Below are 20,791 nucleotides of genomic sequence, written 5' to 3'. Positions count from 1 at the left end.
CCCCTTGTCTTGGGCTAGTGGCCAGTGACTAGATTCCCCGCGATTAGCGTGTGCATCATGACTGTCTTGCTCAGTGGCTGTGCTAATCCCTATGTGCTGGCAAATCAGACAGAGTTGAGAGGGACTAACCTGAGTATCGTTAAATGTGTTCCAGGCCCACTTGCCATTTGCAGTGATCGGGAGCACGGAGGAGCTGAAAATAGGAAACAAAATGCTGAAAGCTCGTCAGTACCCCTGGGGCACAGTGCAGGGTGAGTTGAGCCCTGGGATTTTCATGGCATGAATGGTGACACTTCTGTCAGGAGGCAGTGGGCTCTCATAAGAGGAGCAAGTGCCTGCTGGAATTTTAATATCTCAGTGGGAATTATCCTTTGTTAAATCCTTGTGTAAGGCCTATAGCAACAGTTTTCTCTGCTTGGAAGGGCTGTTAAACCTCTTGCAGGAGTAGACAGGTGGAGGATGTGGGAAGAAACCTCTGCTTCTGCCCCCATCTTACTCCTTATCATGTCATCTTAAAGTGGAGAATGAAGCTCACTGCGACTTTGTGAAGCTGCGGGAGATGCTGATTCGTGTGAACATGGAAGACCTTCGTGAACAGACCCACACACGCCACTATGAGCTGTACCGGCGATGTAAGCTGGAAGAGATGGGTTTCAAGGACACTGATCCAGACAGCAAACCCTTCAGGTAGGATCCTTGGAGGAGACAGGACAGCTCGAGAGAGGCTTTGTTAGATGTGCTGTGTGTGTGTATGTGTGTGCCCTTGAGAGAGCACGTCAGGAACCAATGCAGCGAGAAAACCTGCCAGGTCAGATAAATCCAGACTTCAGCAAAGGTGCTGGCTGAGTGAGAGAAGGTGAAAACGCAGAGTGTGTGTGCAGGATTGACTGTGAAAATGCAAGTATAGGAGTAGAAAGGTCTGTGCTGTAGAGATACAGCAGTGTCCCTCTGAACTAGTGTTTGTTGCTAGCTGGTCTCTGAATTGCCCAACATTCAGCGTACAGAAAAGTACAATAGCTTGCATACCCCAGAAGCAGTTGGATAAAGAAGACCTTGGGCACATATGGGTGGGTGAGTAGCAAATGTGCTGTGGGCAAGCAATATTCTTGGTGAGGGCCTGATTTCAGAGGCTCAGAGGAAGCAGGGTTTGTCTCAAGCCGTATCACTGGACTTTCCTGTATTTTCAGCTTGCAAGAAACTTATGAAGCCAAAAGAAATGAGTTTCTGGGAGAACTGCAGAAAAAGGAAGAGGCAATGAGACAAATGTTTGTCCAGAGGGTCAAGGAAAAAGAAGCGGAGCTGAAGGAGGCTGAAAAAGAGGTGAAGGATGCAGTACTTGTCTCTTCATGGTTGTGAGTGATAGATCTGCTCCCCAGCAGGTAGCTGCTGCCAAAGCACTTTCTGCAGAGTGTGGTTTAGGACTTTCTTATTGACAAGTTGAAAGTTTAACTTGGGGTCATGGGGATGTGAGAGTGTGCATCCTGTAGGACAAAACTAGATCATGGTGCTTGTCGTGTACAACTCACTGCACCCTGGAACTGCCGTAGTGTTGATTCTGATGGAGAATTGCAGTGTGGCAAAATTCAGGCCCTGGTACAATCTTTTTATATAAAAAATACACCCATACAACTTATTATCATTATGAAAAAAACATTAATTTACTGACCTTTAAAGAGGAATAAGGCAGAGACCCCTAGAGATGGATTAACGTTATTTTATGATTATACTCTCCCAATCCTCTGTTGTTAATCTGTGCAATGGTGCATCACTAGAACACTGCTGCGTTTGTAAGCTGTTGTGGAGGGAGACTGTTCCCTGCCCTTTGTCTACGCAGTGTCAGCTCAGGGGGCTAGAAATGACGTAGGGACCAATGGAGACTTGAAGGCTCGGGTCTCATGGGATCCTTCCATCTTCCTCTTTTCCTGTGAACAGAATATCTGGTAGTGCTGGGTCCGGCTCACCTCTCTCCTTTCTCTCCAGCTGCATGAAAAGTTTGATCGCCTGAAGAAGTTACATCAGGATGAAAAAAAGAAGCTAGAGGATAAGAAGAAGTCTCTGGATGATGAAGTAAATGCATTTAAACAAAGGAAGACAGCAGCTGAATTGCTCCAATCTCAGGCTCAGCAGGCTGGAGGATCGCAAACTCTTAAAAGAGATAAGGAAAGAAAAAAGTAAGTTGCTAACCCAGTGGTATTTGCCTTTTGGTAATGGTTCTCCTTTACTATTTTTCTGGATGTTCTCTCTTTCCCAACCCAGCCAGTCCTTAATCAGCAGAAGGTTTGCAGCCAGATTTAATCCCTGGTAAGGCTGAGCAGTTGCCGGAAGCATTTTACCTTTAGCTGTCATCCTTCATTGCTTGCTGACAGCACAAGAGAGGATGAACTTCTTGTTATTCCCTGAGATTCCCTGCTCCTCCCTTGGTCTGTCAGTGCTTGTAATAAAGTAGAACAATATTGGCTGCCAAGGCTCACATGTGGGTAGCAGGGATGTCCCCCTACCCCCAGAGAGGGGCGTGTCCTTTCTCAGGGTCTTAGTTGTTTAGGTTGTATAAAAGCTTAAAATGTGGAAGTTATTCAGGGAGACTAATAGTCTTGAATTCTGGAATCTGCAAAATGTATGGCTGGAAAATTACAGGACAGGTCATAGCTCTTTGTTAGTGCTAGTATTCTTCTCCAGCCCTAACTCAGCTTTTTGCTGCCCACAGAAACAGGGAGAGATACTGCATGGCTTTAGTGGGAGTTCCCTGTGACAGGATCCAGTCCCTCATCAGCATCCTGTGATCTGGGCAGTGATCTGCAGTGCCCGTGCCAGGCTCCTAATGCTCTGCAGCTGCTCAGGAGCAACCAGCCGTACAGCTCAAACAGTCCTGGTTCACCTAGCGAGCAGCAGCTCCTTTTCTTCTCGTAGGGGTACGTTTCCCAAAATGGAGTGCTGTGCCACCTAAGCTTGTGTACAAAGAGCAGTGCACAGATAAACAAGGGTCTGGTTTCTGCACCACTGCTACAATCCCCTCTCTGCACATCCCTGGGGGAAGTCCAGAGTAAATCTTGCCTGCGCTATGCAGTCTTAAGTACATGGAGAAGTGCCATTAATATGAACAATATGGCACGTGCCCAAAGAGCTGATGGGATTGTTTGTCAGAGAAAATAGCCCTTGACTGTTAAGGTTGGAATCAAATGAGACAGGAGAGGAAAAACCTAATATCCAGAACGGAATCCTGGTTTAGTCTTTTTAGTTTTGAGCTGGAGTTGCTTCAATGTCAGTATTCTTTTGCGATGAGCAATTAGCGCTCCTGCCCTTTTCTCACTTGTCCGTTCCTTTTTCCACTGTGTATTTTGATTTGCTCTTTTGAATTACCTCCAGGGGGTTTTAATGTCTTCTCATACTGAGGAGCCTGAGACTGACTGGGGACAGACTTCTCTCCCCAGCCTGGACTGTGTGAGAAATACACAGCTGAGTTCTTTCATGCTTAGAGCCCTCAGACATCTGCACTCTGTGGACTGCAGACTTCACCCCTGAGATCAGTTAGGGTCAGGAATGCAAAAAAGGGAGACAACATGCCCTGTAGTTTGAGGAATTAGTCACCGTGGCCCAGGCCATGCTCTTGTTTCTAGAAACAGTTTTGATCTCAGGAGAGCTCTATGACACCAAGCACATAGATATGGAAAAACATTAGTACCGTCCGTGTCAGTTAAGGACACAGAAACGCACAGAAAACTCCACAGAAGAGATAGGTCAGCACGTGAGAAGGGCTTGGGAAGGTATTAGGGGCCTCTCTCTCCTCCAGGAAAATAGCTGTGTTAAAATGGTGCTGTCTTCTTTACTCGGTCACTTCTCCAGTTGTTCATAATTCATTTAAATCGTAAATATCTATATCTCTAACAATCCATGAATTTCACAAGCTGTAGCTTAATTCTGTCTTGTTTACTAGTGGCTGGCAGTTCACTAGCCTTTTTCTTTCACAGATGACTCTTTTAAACCCAAGCTCTGTAATTTGCACTAATCATTACTTGATTTTTTTTGTTTGGTTGTTTTTGGTTTGTTTTGGTTTTTTTTGATTTTTTTTTTGTTTTGTTTTGTTTTTGTTACATCATTATCATCACCATTATTAGCTCTTACATGTATGCTGTTTTACAGTTAGCTGCTGTTTGGCTGCATGGTGCATGAGGCTCATTGTCCTGGTAAGCGTCATTAACTAATATAGAGCTCACAGTGGGATCAGTTACAGTTCCTAAAAAAGCAGATCCCGTGCAAGTCCAGAAGCCTATAAGTATTATCTCTGTCTTCTGCTGCTTTCACCCTTACTATACATGCCCAACCAGTCTCTCTCTACATATGCAGTTGTAGAAAAAAGATGTAATGAAGTTTGTATTTAAAGGTTCTGCAAAGTAAAATGTAGAGTGAATCAATATTAGGACACGAAATCTAGAAAAAAAGGATTAGGTCCTCTTCCTTTTAAACCTTCCCAGCACTTTGTTGGCTCCATTTTCTTTATTTCATTTCCTTTAGAAAAAAATTGTAATCTTTAATCATGTAGGTCATGTTGATACTATGGCAACAATTGCTATGGAGATGTGGTGCTGATGGTAGAACCCAGCTAGCCACGAAAATGTCTTTTCCCTTTCTCCTCCTTCTCTTCCACCCCTCCAAGTTGCAGTGTTAACTTGTGGTTACAGCGCAGGTGAAGGTAGATGCCAGACTAGCTTCTATCCCCCGCTTCACATACTAACAGATGGTAAAATCTGCCAAACCTAGAGCTTTCCTGTGTCCCAAAGTACCAGAGAATCACCAAACTGTGTGCGCATGAGTGTGTGTGTGTATGTATATACAAGGGGGCGTTAAAGAAACTACTGCCGGGTAACCAAACCAGTATTCACCTGCTGACCGATGATAGTTGGTTGTCCAAAACCCCAAGAGATGAGAGGCTGAGCGTTTAGCAGATAATGAAGGCTCTGAAAATAGACCAGGAGACTTTATGACATTTTAATGTCAAGTGGGTTGCCCATGATTTGGATGTTCAGTTGTGGCAGACAGACGCCGACCCACACTGCTAGGAGCCATGCCCAGTGTGCCACAGCTAGGGTGAGGCTGGTGGTCGTCGAGGGCTGCATTCAAGACGTGTCCGGAACGCCTGCCAGTGCACTTTGTCCCTGAACAAGGCCAGCATCTGAGTTTGAGGAGTCTGGCCAAGGCGTGGAGAGTTCCCAGTGGAGCAGAGCCCTGTCAGCAGTGTTGTGCCGTGAGTCAGCTCTGCTCCAGGCTCTGTCCAGAGCGTCTCTGCCTTCACATGGGCAGGGATGTAAGGTGGCCGTGTAGTCATGGGCAGGCTTAGGGACCAGATAATGTTGCCTGAAAGGGTTAACAAACCTGGCCATAAGCAGATATCTGCAGTACGAAACGCCAGCACCTATTGTAAAGTGAAAGCTCATTTAAACAAAGATGTGTAAGAAATGCACCTGCCTGGCAGGAGAGCAGCGTCCTCATTAGGGTTATTAGTTAAACTGCTAATGACAGTGGTCTAGTTATAGCTAGGTTGAGTGTGTTTAATTGAGCCTTTTAAATCTGCTGTTGATTCTCTGGTGAGAGGAAGAAGAAAGCTCCCACAGGAATGTCTTGCTTCTTGACAGAGCAGCAATACTTATTATCCAAGGCAAGGGTGACAGCACCCCAGGCTGAGGTACGCAGGTCTCGTGGAGAAGGGACCTGTTGGAACAGCAGCACTGAGCTATAAAACACCCTGAAAACTCAGCCTCAAGTCCACCCTTCCCTGCAGACACAGCTAGGATTTACATTCTCTCCAGGATACAGTCCAAACTAACTTAAGGTCTGCCCTTAAATAGGGAAAAGCTGATTCCAGGATTCCTTCCATATTAGCTCCACCAAGGGAAATGGAAAAGCAAGTAAACATAACACTGTCAGTGAGAGGCATTTGAATTTAATTTCAATGGGATGTTCCACTTAACAGAAGAGCTTCAGAAGGGTCTTGCACTGACTCGAACCGGAGCTTGTGGTCATCTTGAGCAGTCCGGTTGAATTAATGTCTCTGCTGCCAACGGTAACCGTAAAACAATGGAAAGAACAATTCTCTACTTACCATGCTCTGCCTGTGGAAAAATAGGCTCGAAGAATAACAGTGTTCATTCTGGTGCTGCGTACGAAGGCACAGCTAAAGTGCAGTTAGAGTGAACATTACTGATTTTTGTTGGTTTTGGATTGCTTTTGTCAGTCCTTGTAACTGTGCACTGTTGTGTGCTGGGCTTTGAATCAAATGATGTTCTTTGTTCCTGCTATACAAATGCAGACAGTGCCTTTTTCAATGGGCATTTGTCCTTGCTAAATTAAATATGTATATACGGTACTTTTCCAGAATTCAGAAAAATACTCTCCATATTGATCCATAAAGTATTGCAGGGCTGCACTGTTTTGCGAGGATACAAACAAGTCACAGTTGATGAGTCCAGTAGCTTGCAAAACTGTGAAAGGATTGTTTTAGAAAATAAATTTGGTTCATCCCACTGCTGAGTGTGTGTGCGTGTATGCATGTGTGTGTCTGCATAAAGCATGTTTTGTAATCAAATTAAACCTTATTAACACGTAGCAACATTTATTGTGTGTGTGTGTTAGGAAACATTTATATTTTTATTTGTTTTTTGTCATTAATCCATAAAACCATTAATCTGCCTTTTTCTTTCATTTTCAGTTCGGGTTTCCTGTAGAACCTTTCCCTTCACACCAGAAGCAAATGCCCCCACGTTTGGTTAACACGCAGCTATGCCACTGTGCCTGTTTGCTCACCTTTCCTCATTGCTCCCTTCCTGCATTCACCGTTTTGTTTTAAGCAAGAGTTCACACCCTTGGCTGTTCTGGGTTATGGTTTTTCTTGTGAATAATCCAGCAAAAGCTTCCGTGGAACTGGCAGGAGATGCTCATTGCCGATCCCTCTCCTGTTTTGGGCAGTCGCGGGCTGCCGAGTGCTCGTAGGGTCAGTGTCCCGCTTCTCAGTTGCTCGGCTTTTGGCCTCTCCCACCGTTTTGTGCGCGGGCTGCGTGGTCGGAGAGCGCGGCTGCCCCGTGCCGGGGGTTCAGCCCTTCGCTGGACCGCTCTGAAGGCAGCCTGATGCTGCCGTGGAGTGGGATGTGCTGTCTGAAGAGATTGGCTGCCCTCTCCCCTTTTTAGTTTGCTGTATCTAACCCCTCATTACCCCCCTTAATAATTTTAAAGGATTTTTTGCAAAACTTGCCATCCTCACAGGCGTGGACCTGAGTCCAAACCTTTAGTCCCCAGGCTTGAGGGATTCTCAAACTTGGATCCAGGGTTTGCAACCAAGTGTTCTCTGGATGCCGCAGGGGTCAGGAAGGATCTCGTGCCTTGTCTCCCCCTCGGTGTGCTGACCTGGATGCGCATCCCGGATCCGGTCTCAGGGAAAGCTGCTCACCTTGCTGTACATATGTTTGTGAAGAAAGACGATGATATTTCTTCGACTTTCTTCTCAGTGATTCCAACAATTTCTGGTTTTAATGCAAAAAGTATTACCTTTACATTTTTTTTTTACTTGGCATCTGTTTACAGGTGTACGGATGCTGGCAAGTTGCTTTTCATATGTTCTATCCAGCAAAAACCTTGTTTTACTGCAGGAATTGCACTAAAAAGGAGGGTGTTTTGCTCACTGGGGCCAGGAGTTCACTCTGGCCAAGCGTAACTGTGGTTTGCCTGCAGGTGTTTGTGTATTTCTGGATGAGTTTTGTTTTTAAATAAAGACTTCATCAGACAGTGAATGCTGGTTAACATTTACTTCTTTTGTTTTTTGTTTTCTTTGCCCTTCTTTTACAGTAACCCATGGCTCTGTACTGAGTAATTACCCCTGAATACAATGGGCTGGAATGGACCTTCATTTACTTGTTAAATCGGAGGGTCTAATCAAACGTGACAGCATTTCAGCTGTGACCTTTCCATGGTGTTACCCTTGCTCTCTCCTATATCCTCATTGTGATTCTGTCTTTACTATGTACTGGTGGTTATTGCTTTTATTAAACAATGTAAAATTAGTCCTAACAAGGATTTGGATGCTGCAACTTTAAATCCTACAAGATTCATGGATTCCCCTTTCTCCTGGTCCCTCTTCACCCAGATAAATAAGGGATGTGGAAATAAGTTCTGTGAGTTATTTTTGCTGGCAAAATAACAACGCAGTTTAAATGTATTTATTGGTGACGTTAAAATGACACCACCACCTTAGTTTAATTATCACGTAGTTGAGATATAAAAAACGTTTTATACCGAGTGTTGTTTTCATTACATCATCTATATATATATATTTTTTTTTTAATTTGCTTTTATTTTTTCTTTTGCTATTTCACGCTGCCTAAAGATGAGCATGTAATCCCCATTTCCCTGTCAGCCTTGCGTGTTGTGCCCTGGTCCCCCAGTTGCACTGTGTGCGGGCCACGTGGGTGAATCCACACGTCCCGACCCTGCTGCCAAATAGTTCCAACAAAAAGCCTTCACATCCCGGGTTTTTGGAAGGCAAGACACCTCAGACCCAGCTCGTATAGGTGATGTTGGTTTTAGTGCAAGCTGCCGCTGAGAATTTTACTAGCGAGGTGGCTGGGACGGTGCTGAAGCCTCACAAAGGGTTTCTGCGCACACGGTGTCAGCCGCTCTGGGCAGCGCTTGCCCTGTGCAGTCACCCACATCCAACAACAATCTGGCCTCCGTTTCCAGACTCGAGGCAGGTAAAACTTAGATCACAGTGTATTTTCTCAGGTATTCTGTTTCGCCATAAATAGTTCTATTACCCATAAAAGTCTTTGGTTGTTTTGTGGTTTTGTTTTTAACTTTTAAACAAGTTAAAATAATTTGAATATTCCTCTACTGTTGAATGTTGGCCTGCTCCCAAAACCAGAGTCAGTCAGTCAATGATTTCTAGATTATCTGCTAAAATAACCATTTAATGTGGCTTTTCTTTTTACCATGCTGCAGGTCACTGGTTGTTCTTCCCAACCATTTGCCTTATTAGAATGCTATTGAAAGTTACGTAAAGTCTTGTTAAAGACTCTTAGGAAAAAAGGTTTTCACTTTTGTGATTTCCTTGAAGTGCTTCAGGTACCACAAGGAGGTTCCATCTCTCCTCTGTCAGCTGTTTTCGTGTTGCATCTTTTTCTTCCTGCTTTTCAAATGTCTCTCTCTTTTTTGCTAATCTTCTGTTTTTTTCTCTTTTTTTCCCCTTTTCTCTCTCTGTAGCTTTTTTTAATCTGTCTTCGCCAGCTGCACTGGGTCTGAGGGAGAAGACTGCCACTGCTAGAAGAGTTTAAGGGTCTTATGTCTGGGGAGGGGGGAACAAACCTTCAGTGTTAGTGTCTTGGGGAGAAGCTCTTTTACTGACTTGCATGGTATCTGAAGTTGAAGTGTCTTGTAATTTGTGTGACAAGACAGGGTAACAAGTGATTGTTTACCTGGAATTTTGAAGAGCAACAGAAATGTGATGTCCGGACTAACGATGTAGCGAATACACTTTCAAATGTTGTTATGGGCATATGTTTTTTCTAATTGTGTCTTTAATAATATAAATGCCATGGGCTTCCATGAGGTTTGAAGCCAAATGAATATTTTCAATACGTTATTTGATTGGTTTTGGAAACTGCGCGTTCAGAGTCAAAGGAAATATAAACATGGTGCAACTTGCTCTGTTGGCAGCCATGAAATATTTAATTAACAAAGAAATAAAGTAAGAAGAACTGTGTGTTTTCATTGGTGTCCTCCTGTGTCTCACCCCCTTATTAAACAAGCTCCGTGGGCTGTCGGATGTGGGTCGAGCGGTACTTGTGTCCTCATTAAACCCCCTCTTGCTCTTTAACGTTGCAAAGCAGCAGCGGCAGGAGGGAGAGCTGATGCTGTGACAACAGCGACGCATCCACCCCCCAGGTTGGGGGCCGTGTCCTTCCCGTGTGCTGCAGCCGCGCTCGCCCTCGCTCCGCTGTCCCCACGCTGTCCCCGCTGCATCTTCTTTGCCCTCCTCTTCACAAATGAAGTGCGGGAGAACCGCGCCGGGTTATGTGTATCTACACGACAGGCACTGAAGAACCGGCACTGTTTAGCCTGATACCTTTCTAACTTTACTGTACATTTTAAATAAAACCCTCGAAAGCTGCCGGCTGTGCTGTGCTGTTTGCTGCTGCTCGCCGCGGGCTCTGCCCGCTCAGCCCGGGCCGCTGTGTCCGCCAACACAAACGCGGGGCTCGGGCGGCTCTGCCGGCGGTTCCTCGCCATCCCCGCGGGCCCGCGCCCCCTCCCGGCTGCCGGCAGCGCCGCCCGCCCTGGTAACGGCGGCTCCGCACCGAGCGTTCTGCTTGCGGACAGCGCCCCGAGAGAGACCGCGGGGAAAGGGGAGGGCGGCACCCAGAGCGAGTGGTGCGGGTCAGGGCGGGGGGAGCCGGCGGGCCGCTCGCCGCACCCCGGGGCTGCCCCCGAGGCCCCGGCGCGTTCCGCCGCGCTGCGGCGCCGCCGCCAGGGGGCGCGGGGGAGCCGCGGCAGTGGGGACGGTTTCTCGCGGGGTCTCGCGCGCTCGTGACGCGCGGCCACGTGACGCGGCGCCGGCCGGGCCGCTCCGCGCGGTGAGGGGCTCGTGCCGGGCCGGGGGCGGCGGGACGGACGGACGGACGGACGGACGGACGGGCGGGGCGCTGAGGCCGGGCCCGCGATCCCCACCGCCCGCGGCGAGCGGGGCCTGGCCCGCACGTGGGGCCTGCTCCCCTCGGCACGCCCGGGCCGCTTCCGGCGCGCTGCGTGTCTGTTTCCCGGCGGCTCGGCCTCCGCCGGCGGCTCGGCCCCCTGGGCGCCGCGGGAGCGCCCGCCCGGCCGCTGCCCGCCATGGCTGCCCCGGAGCCGGCGCCCGAGCCGGCGCTGGAGCAGTGGCGGCAGTACAACGAGACCGAGCGGCAGTGGGAGCTGCGCCGCCGCTTCATCCTCCGCCACCTCCACGGCTACCCCGGCGCCGCCATCGACCGGCTGCTCGCGCTGTCCGTGCTCTGGACCAACCACGTCTTCATGGGCTGCAGGTGAGGCCCGGCCCGGCCCGCGGGGAGCCCTGCCCGTGCGGGGCCCGCGGTGAGCCCTGCCCGTGCGGGGCCCGCGGTGAGCCCTGCCCGTGCGGGGCCCGCGGTGAGCCTGCCCGTGCGGGGCCCGCGGTGAGCCCGGGCCCCGCTGCCCCGGAGGGTCCCCCGAGGCCCCGCGGCCCGGCCCGGTGCGCTGGAAGGAGCCGGGGTGCATCGGGCTCCCCGGCCGCTCCTCCTGCGGCTCCCGCCGCGTCCCGCTGCCGCCCGGCCCAGCCGCTTGTAAAAGGAGCCCCCGAAGAGCTGGGCTGGAAGAGACCGGTGCAGGAGAACTTCGGTTCCCGGGCAGTTTTCTGCATGTTAACAGTGAAGGAAAAACGGTTTTCTTTGCTCTGATTTGTGCGTGGAGGGGAGCGAGCTGCTGAAAAGTATGTATGTGTTCTGAAAGTAGTTCTTGATGTCCCAGTGCTGAGATCTCAGAAAGCATGTGGCACTGCGCGCTGGAATTGCAGTGTCCCTTGAGGGCAGAGCAGCCTGCGCGACCCCGCAAGGCTCAGTGTTTCTGATACAAACAGACCCGGTGAGTGGAAGAGATTTCCCTCCATCGGGATCACAGGTGCCGTGCAGGAACCAGCATACTGTGACTAGCAAGGTTGCGGAGATCCGACACTTTTCATGTGATTATTTTTAACTGGACATAAGGCTTTAAAGACAGAAGCAACTGCTTAATGTCCAACATCAGCAAACTGTGCGGTGACAGAGGAGCTTGTAAACACCGAAGGGCATATTGATAGTTTGATTTCTGTTAATGTCACTATCCCAAAGCCTTGCTGGGGAATATTTTGTGTCATTTGTACAGAGCCAAGTCAGTGTCTTTAAATGTAGATCTGCATGTTTTCTTATTTCTTTATGGTCCAAGTACTAAACTATTTTGCTCTGCAAGCACTAAAATTGAACATGGTTTTAAAACAGCTTCAAATTCCCAAGCTTTAGTAGTATGTTGAAATTGGGTGTATCTTAAGAGATAGTCACTTTGGTCCATTAGCTCATCTGAATGTATTTATGTGCTGTATTAATGGAGGGCGGCCTTTGTGATAGTGCTTTTGGGAATCGATGCAGTACCACGGTTATAAGGTGCTGATAACAGAAGTGAAGAACTATGTGGCAAGATCTCAAATCCTAAAAAATAACGCAATTTAAGTCTGTAAGTGCTCATACTTTCCCTGATGAACGTCTCTACCTGCACCGCTCCAGGCAAACACGAGCAGCAGATTTAGTGCTGATGCAGAGCAGAGCCACGATCAGTGGGGACGTTTCCCCAGAGCTGGTGCTGTGCAGGGGTGTGAGCACAGCGCGCGGTTCAAGAGCCATCGGCAGCTTTACTTAGAGTTGTCTGGGGAAGGGAAGGGACGCGCAGCTTTCTCTGAAACTGCCTTTTGCTGCTTGGGAAGAGCTGTTGCTGCTGTATCAAGTGAATAACTTAAAAGACTGAGGTATTCTTGTTGTTTTCTCTTGTTTGTTTGTTTGTTAACATTGATCACTTGCTAGCTGAAGACAGCCTGTGTGTCCATACAGATCAGAGCCTTTGTTGGTGTGTTCTGCTGGGGGATGATCTGGAGAAAGTCCAGAAGGCTTAGAAAACGTGGTTTGTGAGGAAGGAGTTAAGTGACAGGATTCATTTAGTTTAGGGGTTGATGAGAGAAGATGCATGTGTTCTCAGATATGCTAAAGGTGGCTGCAAAATTGGGGGGTCAGGGAGGAGGAAAGCATTATGCTCCAGAGCTACTGGGTTCAGGATAAGAAGTAACATATTTAAGTCACACCAGGGAGACTCTAGTTAGGTGTAGGAGGTGTGGAATTCCTCTGCTTCCATGTGCAGTCTCCACAACTTGAGATTTCTAAGGCCAGGTTTGACAAACACGTCAGGACTGGGCAGAAATCTGAGCCCCAAACATGTCCATCCTTTGTGAAGACAAGTGGCACACTCATGTCAAATCTATCGCTGTTCTTGCAGCCTGCTGGCAGAGGACGTCGTCCTTCACGTCCCCGTCACAGCTCACAGGCAGCGGCCTCTGCTCCCTGCGAGCCAGAGGGAGGAGAAGAGATTCCCACCCCTCGTCCTTCTGGCGGCGGGAGGACGAGGGTGTCGGGAGGACGAGGGTGTCGGCAGGAGGAGGGTGTCGGGAGGAGGAGGGTGTCGGCAGGACGAGGGTGTCGGCAGGACGAGGGTATCGGGAGGATGAGGGTGTCGCCGCTGTCTGGCTCCCGTTGCTCCCTCCCGCTGTCTCCTCCCCACGCTGGGTGCCGCCGCCGCTGCTGGGCAGAGGTGCCGGCCAGTGAAGCAGCACCCAGCAGTGTGTGCGCAGGGCTCTCACCCAGGAGTTTAGATGGATTTGATTTCTGCCGGGCCCTCTGCATCAGGAGCAGGAAGGGTATTTCTCCAGTGGAGAGTGAATAGGTTTCCAGAGCCCTTGGTAGGCTGAACGCTGTTGCAAGCTATTGCAGTACTTGCTGTTGGGACAGTTGTGGAGTCCTGTCCACGGACAGTGACCTGATGCTTTTTGGCTTTTGAAGGCGAGCACACCACGGAACAGGTGCGAGATTGCTTTTTCTCCTTCTTGAACCCCAGTGTGAAGCTGTCAGAGGCTGGTTTCAGACCAAGTTCATAGGTTCTCTTTGGTTAGAAAGGTTTGGGATTTTTCTGTTGTTCAGCTTCAGCTGTGCAAACGGCTTGAAAACATGTGTTGAGTCCCCGGAGTGACGGGAACCTTGGGTAGTGGGGGGTGTAAGGCCAGGAGAGGTGGGTTGTCCAGGGCCGTCCTGCCCGTGCAGAGCTGCAGGGCTGCGGTCGGGGCAGGGGTGCACAGATGGGTGCAGCCACCTCACCTCAGCTGCGGCTCGGGGATTTAAAACGTTTCAGTTACAGCTACCAAGCTATAAATCAGTATGGCTTTTGAAAGAGTGGTCAATAAAGGCTGAGCAGCGCCTTTGTCATCTGCCACCCCCGATTTCAGTATTGGTGACGTGCGGTCTGCAGCTACTGACCCAGACGAGACTCCAGCGCCCGTCGGTTGCTCCTGTGCTGAGTTTGCTGAAGCTGCGATGCCCGTGTTGCCTCCTGCTTCTCCGCACCCCTGTGCGCTTTGTCGCATGTTATGGTTTGACAGATAATGTATTTAAATTTAAAACACCATCAGTTTGGCTGCACTGCTTCTTATTCATAAATGGGTTCACTCAGAGCCAGGCAGCTTGTTGGCTGGTGTGCAGCCCGGCTGCCAGCACTGAACTGGCTGCGGTGCCCAGGTCCTGTGTTAATACTCCAGCAAAATCGGGGGGAGCGTCTCCCTTGCACCAGGTGCTGTCTCAGGCAGCTTTAGTTCTCGTTTCGCATAATAAAAGCGTGTGTGTTTGTGTGTGTGGTGCCCCTGTGCGACCAGTTCTAAAGCGGTTTCTGTTGGATCCACACAGATACGGCTCGCAGGTCATGGAGAAGGTTCTTGAGATGGCTGAAGGCATCGATATTGGGGAAATGAGGACGTTCGAGTTGGTCCCTAGCAGGAAGCTGAAGAGATACCGCTCTCCATCTGACAGTGAGTATCTGTGCCTGTGCTGAAGGAGATGTGCTTCCCTGTTGCTGCTGGGGCGCTGGTGGCAGCGTGGGCAGAGCAGTGGCCATGGGGCTGCCCCCGAGAGCCGGCACGGCAAACTGGAGAAGCCGCCGCTGTGTACTCTGTGAGACTGCAGCAGTTTTCTTTCCTCCACCCTGTTATGGGTGTACATAATTCATGCAGACATCTCTTTTTGCTTAAGAAAATACAATTTTTAATTTAAATTACCAGGTAATTGATTTTCCCTAGTGCTAATGGTAGGGAATTGAATCTATGTAATTAAATATCTGTCTGCCTTTCTTCACTCCAGTGAGGGGTGATGTTCCGACCTGAGAACAGATTGTACATGTGCACGGAGATGTGGAGTTCAACTTATTGAGTTACGGCCTGCCTGGAACGTTGGCTGGTGTGTTTTGGTGGTGGTGGGTTTTTGTGCGTTTCTCTGGGGTTTGTTTTTTGTGGTTTGTTTTGGTCTTTGTTGGCGGGACGAGAGGTGTTTGTGGGTTTTTTTGGTTGTTTGGTTGGTCTGTATTTTCTTTATTTTCTTCCTACTGGGCCTGGAAGAGTCCTGCATATGTCAGCCCAGTTTCTTGGTGTTAGGGATCGATGTTCCAGCTGCAGCTTTTCCAGTAGAGGAAATGCAGCGTGCAGAGAGAGCTGGCCGGTCACTGCTCCATCGCCAGCTCCTGTCCATAGCCCCGTGCTCTCCCTGCTCTCTCTCCATAGCCCCGTGCTCTCCCTGCTCTCTCATGGCCCTGTGCTCTCCCTGCTCTCTCCATGGCCCTGTGCTCTCCCTGCTCTCTCCATGGCCCTGGGCTCTCCCTGCTCTCTCTCCATGGCCCTGGGCTCTCCCTGCTCTCTCCATGGCCCTGGGCTCTCCCTGCTCTCTCTCCATGGCCCTGTGCTCTCCCTGCTCTCTCTCCATGGCCCTGTGCTCTCCCTGCTCTCTCCATGGCCCTGTGCTCTCCCTGCTCTCTCTCCATGGCCCTGTGCTCTCCCTGCTCTCTGTCCATAGCCCCGTGCTCTCCCTGCTCTCTCTCCATGGCCCTGTGCTCTCCCTGCTCTCTCATGGCCCTGTGCTCTCCCTGTGCTCTCCCTGCTCTCTCTCCATGGCCCTGTGCTCTCCCTGCTCTCTCCATGGCCCTGTGCTCTCCCTGCTCTCTCTCCATGGCCCTGTGCTCTCCCTGTGCTCTCCCTGCTCTCTCCATGGCCCTGTGCTCTCCCTGCTCTCTCTGTCCTGGCCCTGGGCGCGGGCTGTGGGGTGAGCGGCAGCCTCTGCTGTGCGAGGCAGCGTCGGGCAGTAGTTTGGCTGCGTAAGGCACAAATGGTCAGGCAGCATCAGCCTCCTCCAGGCCTGCACGCAATCCCTAGCTCTGCCAAAGGTTCTTCCCTTACGGTGACACCCCGCAATCTTTCTGTGCTTCCGTGGGCTGGCTGCAAAACTGAGAAAAATACTGTTTTTCTCCCATGTTTTGTCTGTCGCTCAGGCAGCGGCTCTGAGGGGAAGGGTTCTCTACTGCGTGTTACACAGACAGCATCTCCTGGTGAGGGCCTTTAGGTGCTGCTGCAGCACAATTGTCAAAGTACCAAACAGAACGGGAAATGTAAACCTTGCCATAATTCATCACAACTGACGACCAGAGGATTTAACGCAGGTGTAAGAGCTTCGTCACCTGATTTAAATATGAAGGCCTGTTCATGCTGTATGGCAAGTGTATTTTTTCATCTGCAATGAGCTAGTTTATGATAAATACGCTATGGTAGCCTGATGTCTAGACATACATATTGCCAGACCTATATTAGTGTTGCACACTTTGTCATTGGATTAGGCAGCTCATTCCAAGGTGCTGAGATGGCCTTTTGCTCCTCTGATGGAATTACACACATGTACCACTCAGTGTGCGGGGGTAAGTCTTTCACAGGAGAAGTCTGGTGTAACTGTCTTTTAGATGTAACATCTTTGACTCCCGTTTTCTGCAGTCGCTGTGCGTATCAGGACATTCTGCCTCGTTTGCATTTTTCTGGTTAAGAAACAAGAGGCCCAGCAGTCCCGTGTAACAGACCCCCTGCCGCTTCAGTGTCACCTGAGGCTCAGATTGCTCCGTGTTTGGTGTCCTTTAGCCAGGGGTAGTTAGTTACAGAAATAGGCGTCTGTTAGCACTGTCTTAGCAGCACCGTGTGTTTTGGAAAGGAGGGTTCAGTATCACTGTGTTCCTCCATCAAATGAGAAAACCTGAAGATAAAGTAGTTTATCTGGGATCATCCCACAGCCCTGCAGCGAAGCCAGAGCTCAGGCTCTGCTCCCGCTCTGGTGTTCTCTCTTGTTGGCCAAGGTTTTTACTTCTTTTAGTAGTTTTGAATGAAACAACTACAGAAATGACTGGATGGGTTCAGTGGGCAATGTTGAGGGGCAGAGCAAGTGATTTGGACCTAAAATCCATGTACCTAAATATGGAGAGATTTTTGTTTGGTAGTTGTGGAGCTGGAAATACCACTGTAGTGACCTGCGCAAGAATGAGTGGGCTTGTTTGATCGATAGCGAATGTCTTCAGAGGAAACCTTTTGGTTTGTGGCTGAGGGGAATCCTGTGTTCAGAGCCTGCAGGCTTCCTCTGGTGACCGCTCTGTGATAACATTATCTGCCTCCCATAGTGCACATTGGTAATAGTTTTTTCATTTTCTTCCACCCCATAGGTCCGGAGCCAGAAGAGATTCCTGAGCCGCCCAAAAAGATGGTCCCCAGGTTCCGGGTACGACCACGTTTTGAACCCATACACTTTGTAACCAGTGCTGAGAAGGATGGCAAGAAGGAAGATTCTTTGGATAACCAAACGCAGGAGGTGAACCAGGAGGCAAATACAAACAGCACAGCACAGCCAGCTGAAAATTGTACCAATTCCTCTGCGAGTGCGTGTGAGGCGGATCCCCGGCTCTCCAGCTCAGCTGGGTTTGGCTTTGCAGGCCAGGCAGCAGCAGCCAAGAAGGCTGTGAATAGTGTGGACTCTACCACAAGCAGCACGTTGCCGGTTTCTGTTTCTCCTTCAACTGTGCAGTCTGCATCAGAGACTTTCCCTCCGTCAGCTATAACGCTGAAGCAGAGTTTTATTGAGAAACTGTCAGCAGCTGTCTGGAAAAATCTTGCTAACCCAGATGCAAACACCGGGACTGATAAAATTAACTATACGTATCTTTTGACACGTTCAATTCAGGCATGCAAGACAAATCCTGAATATATTTATGTTCCTCTGAAAGAAATCGCCCCTGCTGACCTCCCCAAGAGCAAGAAGCTCCTAACGGACGGCTTCGCTTGTGAAGTGCGATGTCAGAACGTCTACCTGACCACCGGTTACGCTGGCAGCAAAAACGGGTCCCGGGACCGGGCCGCGGAGCTGGCGGTCAAGCTGCTGAGGAAGCCCGTGGAGGTTCGCGTGGTTCAGCGGAAGTTCAAGCACACCTATCACGAAGACCTGGTGGTGTGCGAGGCCGGCGTGACTCGCCCAGATTTCCCTCCTGCTCTCAAACCGCACGAGGAGTTCGTGGTTGCCAACAGGGACTGCGTCCCGATGCAGCCTGGTACTGAATCCACAAAAGGTCCTGCTAATAGCAACAAACACTGGACTAGTTTCATCCTCACAGAGAATGCCAGCGACGCAATAGGAATCCTTAACAATTCTGCCTCGTACAACAAAATGTCTGTTGAATATAAATATGAATTAATGCCCAACCGCTCATGGCGTTGTCAAGTGTATCTGCAGGATCACTGTCTGGCTGAGGGATTTGGCACTAAAAAGACCAGCAAGCACGCAGCGGCTGAGGAGGCGTTGAAGATTCTGCAGAAGATGCAGTCGAATATAGCAACCATCAAAGTGACCCAGGTGCAGAAGGTGGGCTGCTCGTCGCGGGGCTCCGGAAGGAAGAAGGACCTGAAGGACCTCGTGGTCTATGAGAACTCCAGTAACCCGGTGTGTACGCTGAACGACACCGCCCAGTTCAACAAGATGACGGTGGAGTACGTCTTTGAAAGGATGACGGGCATGCGATGGAAATGCAAGGTGCTGCTTGAAGATGAATTTATCGCGGAAGCAGTTGGAGTGAAGAAATCTGTCAAGCATGAGGCAGCAGAGGAAGCCGTGAAAATCCTCAAAAAGACCCAGCCAACTGTTGTTAATAACCTGAAGAAAGGCACCGTCGAAGACGTCATCTCCAGAAATGAGATTCGGGGTCGATCGGCAGAAGAGGCTTTCAAACAGAAGATCAAAGAAGACAACATTGGGAACCAAATTTTAAGAAAGATGGGCTGGACAGGCGGTGGCCTGGGGAAGGATGGTGAAGGGATTAGGGAGCCTATTTCAGTGAAGGAGCAGTTTAAAAGGGAAGGACTTGGGCTTGATGTAGAGAGAGTGAATAAAATTGCTAAAAGAGATATTGAAGAGATCATTCGAAACTATGCACGCTCGGACAGTCACATTGACTTGACTTTCTCTACGGAACTGAACATGGACGAGCGGAAGCAGATACATCAGATCGCCCAAAAATACGGGCTTAAAAGTAAATCTCATGGGCAGGGCCACAACAGGTACTTGGTGGTCAGCAGGAAGCGGCGCAAGGAGGATCTGTTGGACCAGCTGAAGCAAGAAGGCCAGGTTGGGCACTACGAGCTCATTATGCCTCAAGCAAACTGAGGGAACGGGTCCCATTTTACCAGAGACTGAGCTTCCTAGGTATTCTATTAAAGAGAGATGCTGCATTTTTCTTGGTGTGGGTTATATTAACGTTAAAGTCTTCTACTTCGTTAATATAATTTCTAAAATGTTAGACATTTAGAACTGACCAGGTTCTCTTCAAGTATATTAGCACAGCCCAAGAGCAGTAGTGCTGTTACTGTATGTGTCTTTGATATTATTTGTTCCTTCACATTTTAATAGTTTTGTAATAGAAAAAAGAAAGCGCATGTCCAACAAGAAGGAATTTGACATCATTTAAAATATTAGTTCCCTTGTTCTTCTTGACCAAGGAAGAAAAAAATGCCTTTTTCAAAAAGAAAAGTACAGGAAATGCAGTCTGGGAAATAAACCTGTATGTAAAGTTGGTATTAATGACAAGAAAAATAAAGTTTTATTTCTGGAAAAAAACAGGATTTGTCACACTTGATGTAAAAAAGTGTGAAAACTGCATTTATTATTGAGAAGTCCATGTAGCGCTCTTGTCTCTGCTGTGTATGTGTGTAGAGATGTCCTTAACCAAGTTTAACACTACGGTTTTATTCATAGATTTCTACCTTGCGTCTCCCACACTGCAAATAACGCACGTTCATCGTCAGTGTATCGGAGATAATTACAGAGCATTTTTACCTTGGAGCACTGCTTGACATTTGCAAATACCATGGCGAGGTGTGAAATAGCAAAACTGGAGGTAAACGCAGAGCCCACGCTCAAAGATGCTCGTGGAGCTTGTGGGGACTGTTACATAACTTATTTTTTTTACTTTGAACATAAGCTCTTTAATCCCAAGCAAAATCAAGTCTGTGCCTACCTATTGCGCTGCTCGTTACTGTACCTGTGCTTGTGTATGTGGAGGGCGAGTCACAAGTAAACTGGTGTTCTCTGCCGAGTCTGGCGTCTCTTGGCGTTTCTCTCCTGGCCGGGGGAGCAGATGTGGAGCTCTGCCTGTGCTGTCCCGCCGACACGGAGCCGGTGAGCCTGGGGAACGCTGGCGTCGTGCTTGGAAACAGGTGAGGAACTGACCTCGGAACAGCCAAGAGTCGTGCCGAGGGCTGTTGGGTTTGTTCTGTCACCAGCAGGCCCTGCTGAGGATTCTTCAGTGCAAAGCCGCTCCTAATGAAGTTTCTTTTGTCTGTTCTCTGGTTGCCTCGTGTCTCAGCCATCACTTGTGTTTTTCTGCTGCCTGTATCTGCCTCTCCATATGTTTACATCATCCTCTAGTTTTTTTCCCACCTCCTGTTCTTTCGTTTTGCTCTCAGTGCTGAGGAGTGACTGACCTCTGCTGCTGATGCAGAACATCCTGGTGATGCGCAGTTAGAGGCATTTTCATCCCCACAGCGTGGAAAGGAAGAGGCTGCCCCGGCAGGTAAGATTTGCTCAGGAAAGTGAGTGTTCCTCCTCTCTGCCAGGATGGC

General features: G+C 49.2%; 2 protein-coding genes across 6 annotated transcripts in view; both read left to right on the top strand.

Annotated features, from left to right (window-relative positions):
- The window catches only part of SEPTIN6 (septin 6), a 30,079-nt gene extending 20,334 nt beyond the window's left edge, over positions 1 to 9,745 (top strand). Inside the window, exons 6-11 of one of the 5 annotated variants that reach the window (XM_082062295.1) lie at positions 155 to 251; positions 519 to 687; positions 1,188 to 1,320; positions 1,981 to 2,171; positions 4,138 to 4,181; positions 7,831 to 9,745. In XM_082062295.1, the coding sequence (XP_081918421.1) occupies positions 155 to 251; positions 519 to 687; positions 1,188 to 1,320; positions 1,981 to 2,171; positions 4,138 to 4,141 (594 nt within the window). In that variant the 3' untranslated portion in view covers positions 4,142 to 4,181; positions 7,831 to 9,745. Of the gene's footprint in view, positions 1 to 154; positions 252 to 518; positions 688 to 1,187; positions 1,321 to 1,980; positions 2,172 to 4,137; positions 4,182 to 6,700; positions 7,792 to 7,830 lie in introns of those variants that run through there. The other 4 variants (XM_082062294.1, XM_082062293.1, XM_082062291.1 and 1 more) reach the window with 4 other exon arrangements.
- An 814-nt stretch (positions 9,746 to 10,559) lies between these two features.
- Positions 10,560 to 20,362, top strand: NKRF (NFKB repressing factor). Its single transcript, XM_082061956.1, has 3 exons — positions 10,560 to 11,054; positions 14,517 to 14,638; positions 17,350 to 20,362. Exons 1-3 carry the CDS (start codon positions 10,867 to 10,869, stop codon positions 19,335 to 19,337), a joined length of 2,298 nt encoding a protein of 765 aa, XP_081918082.1. The 5' UTR covers positions 10,560 to 10,866; the 3' UTR covers positions 19,338 to 20,362.
- Positions 20,363 to 20,791: the final 429 nt, after the last annotated feature.

Source organism: Streptopelia decaocto (genome assembly GCF_964273445.1).
Source record: "Streptopelia decaocto genome assembly, chromosome: 10".
Lineage (NCBI taxonomy): Eukaryota > Metazoa > Chordata > Aves > Columbiformes > Columbidae > Streptopelia > Streptopelia decaocto.
The sequence above is the reverse complement of the archived record's forward strand: the minus strand, read 5'-3'. Positions and strand labels throughout refer to the sequence as shown.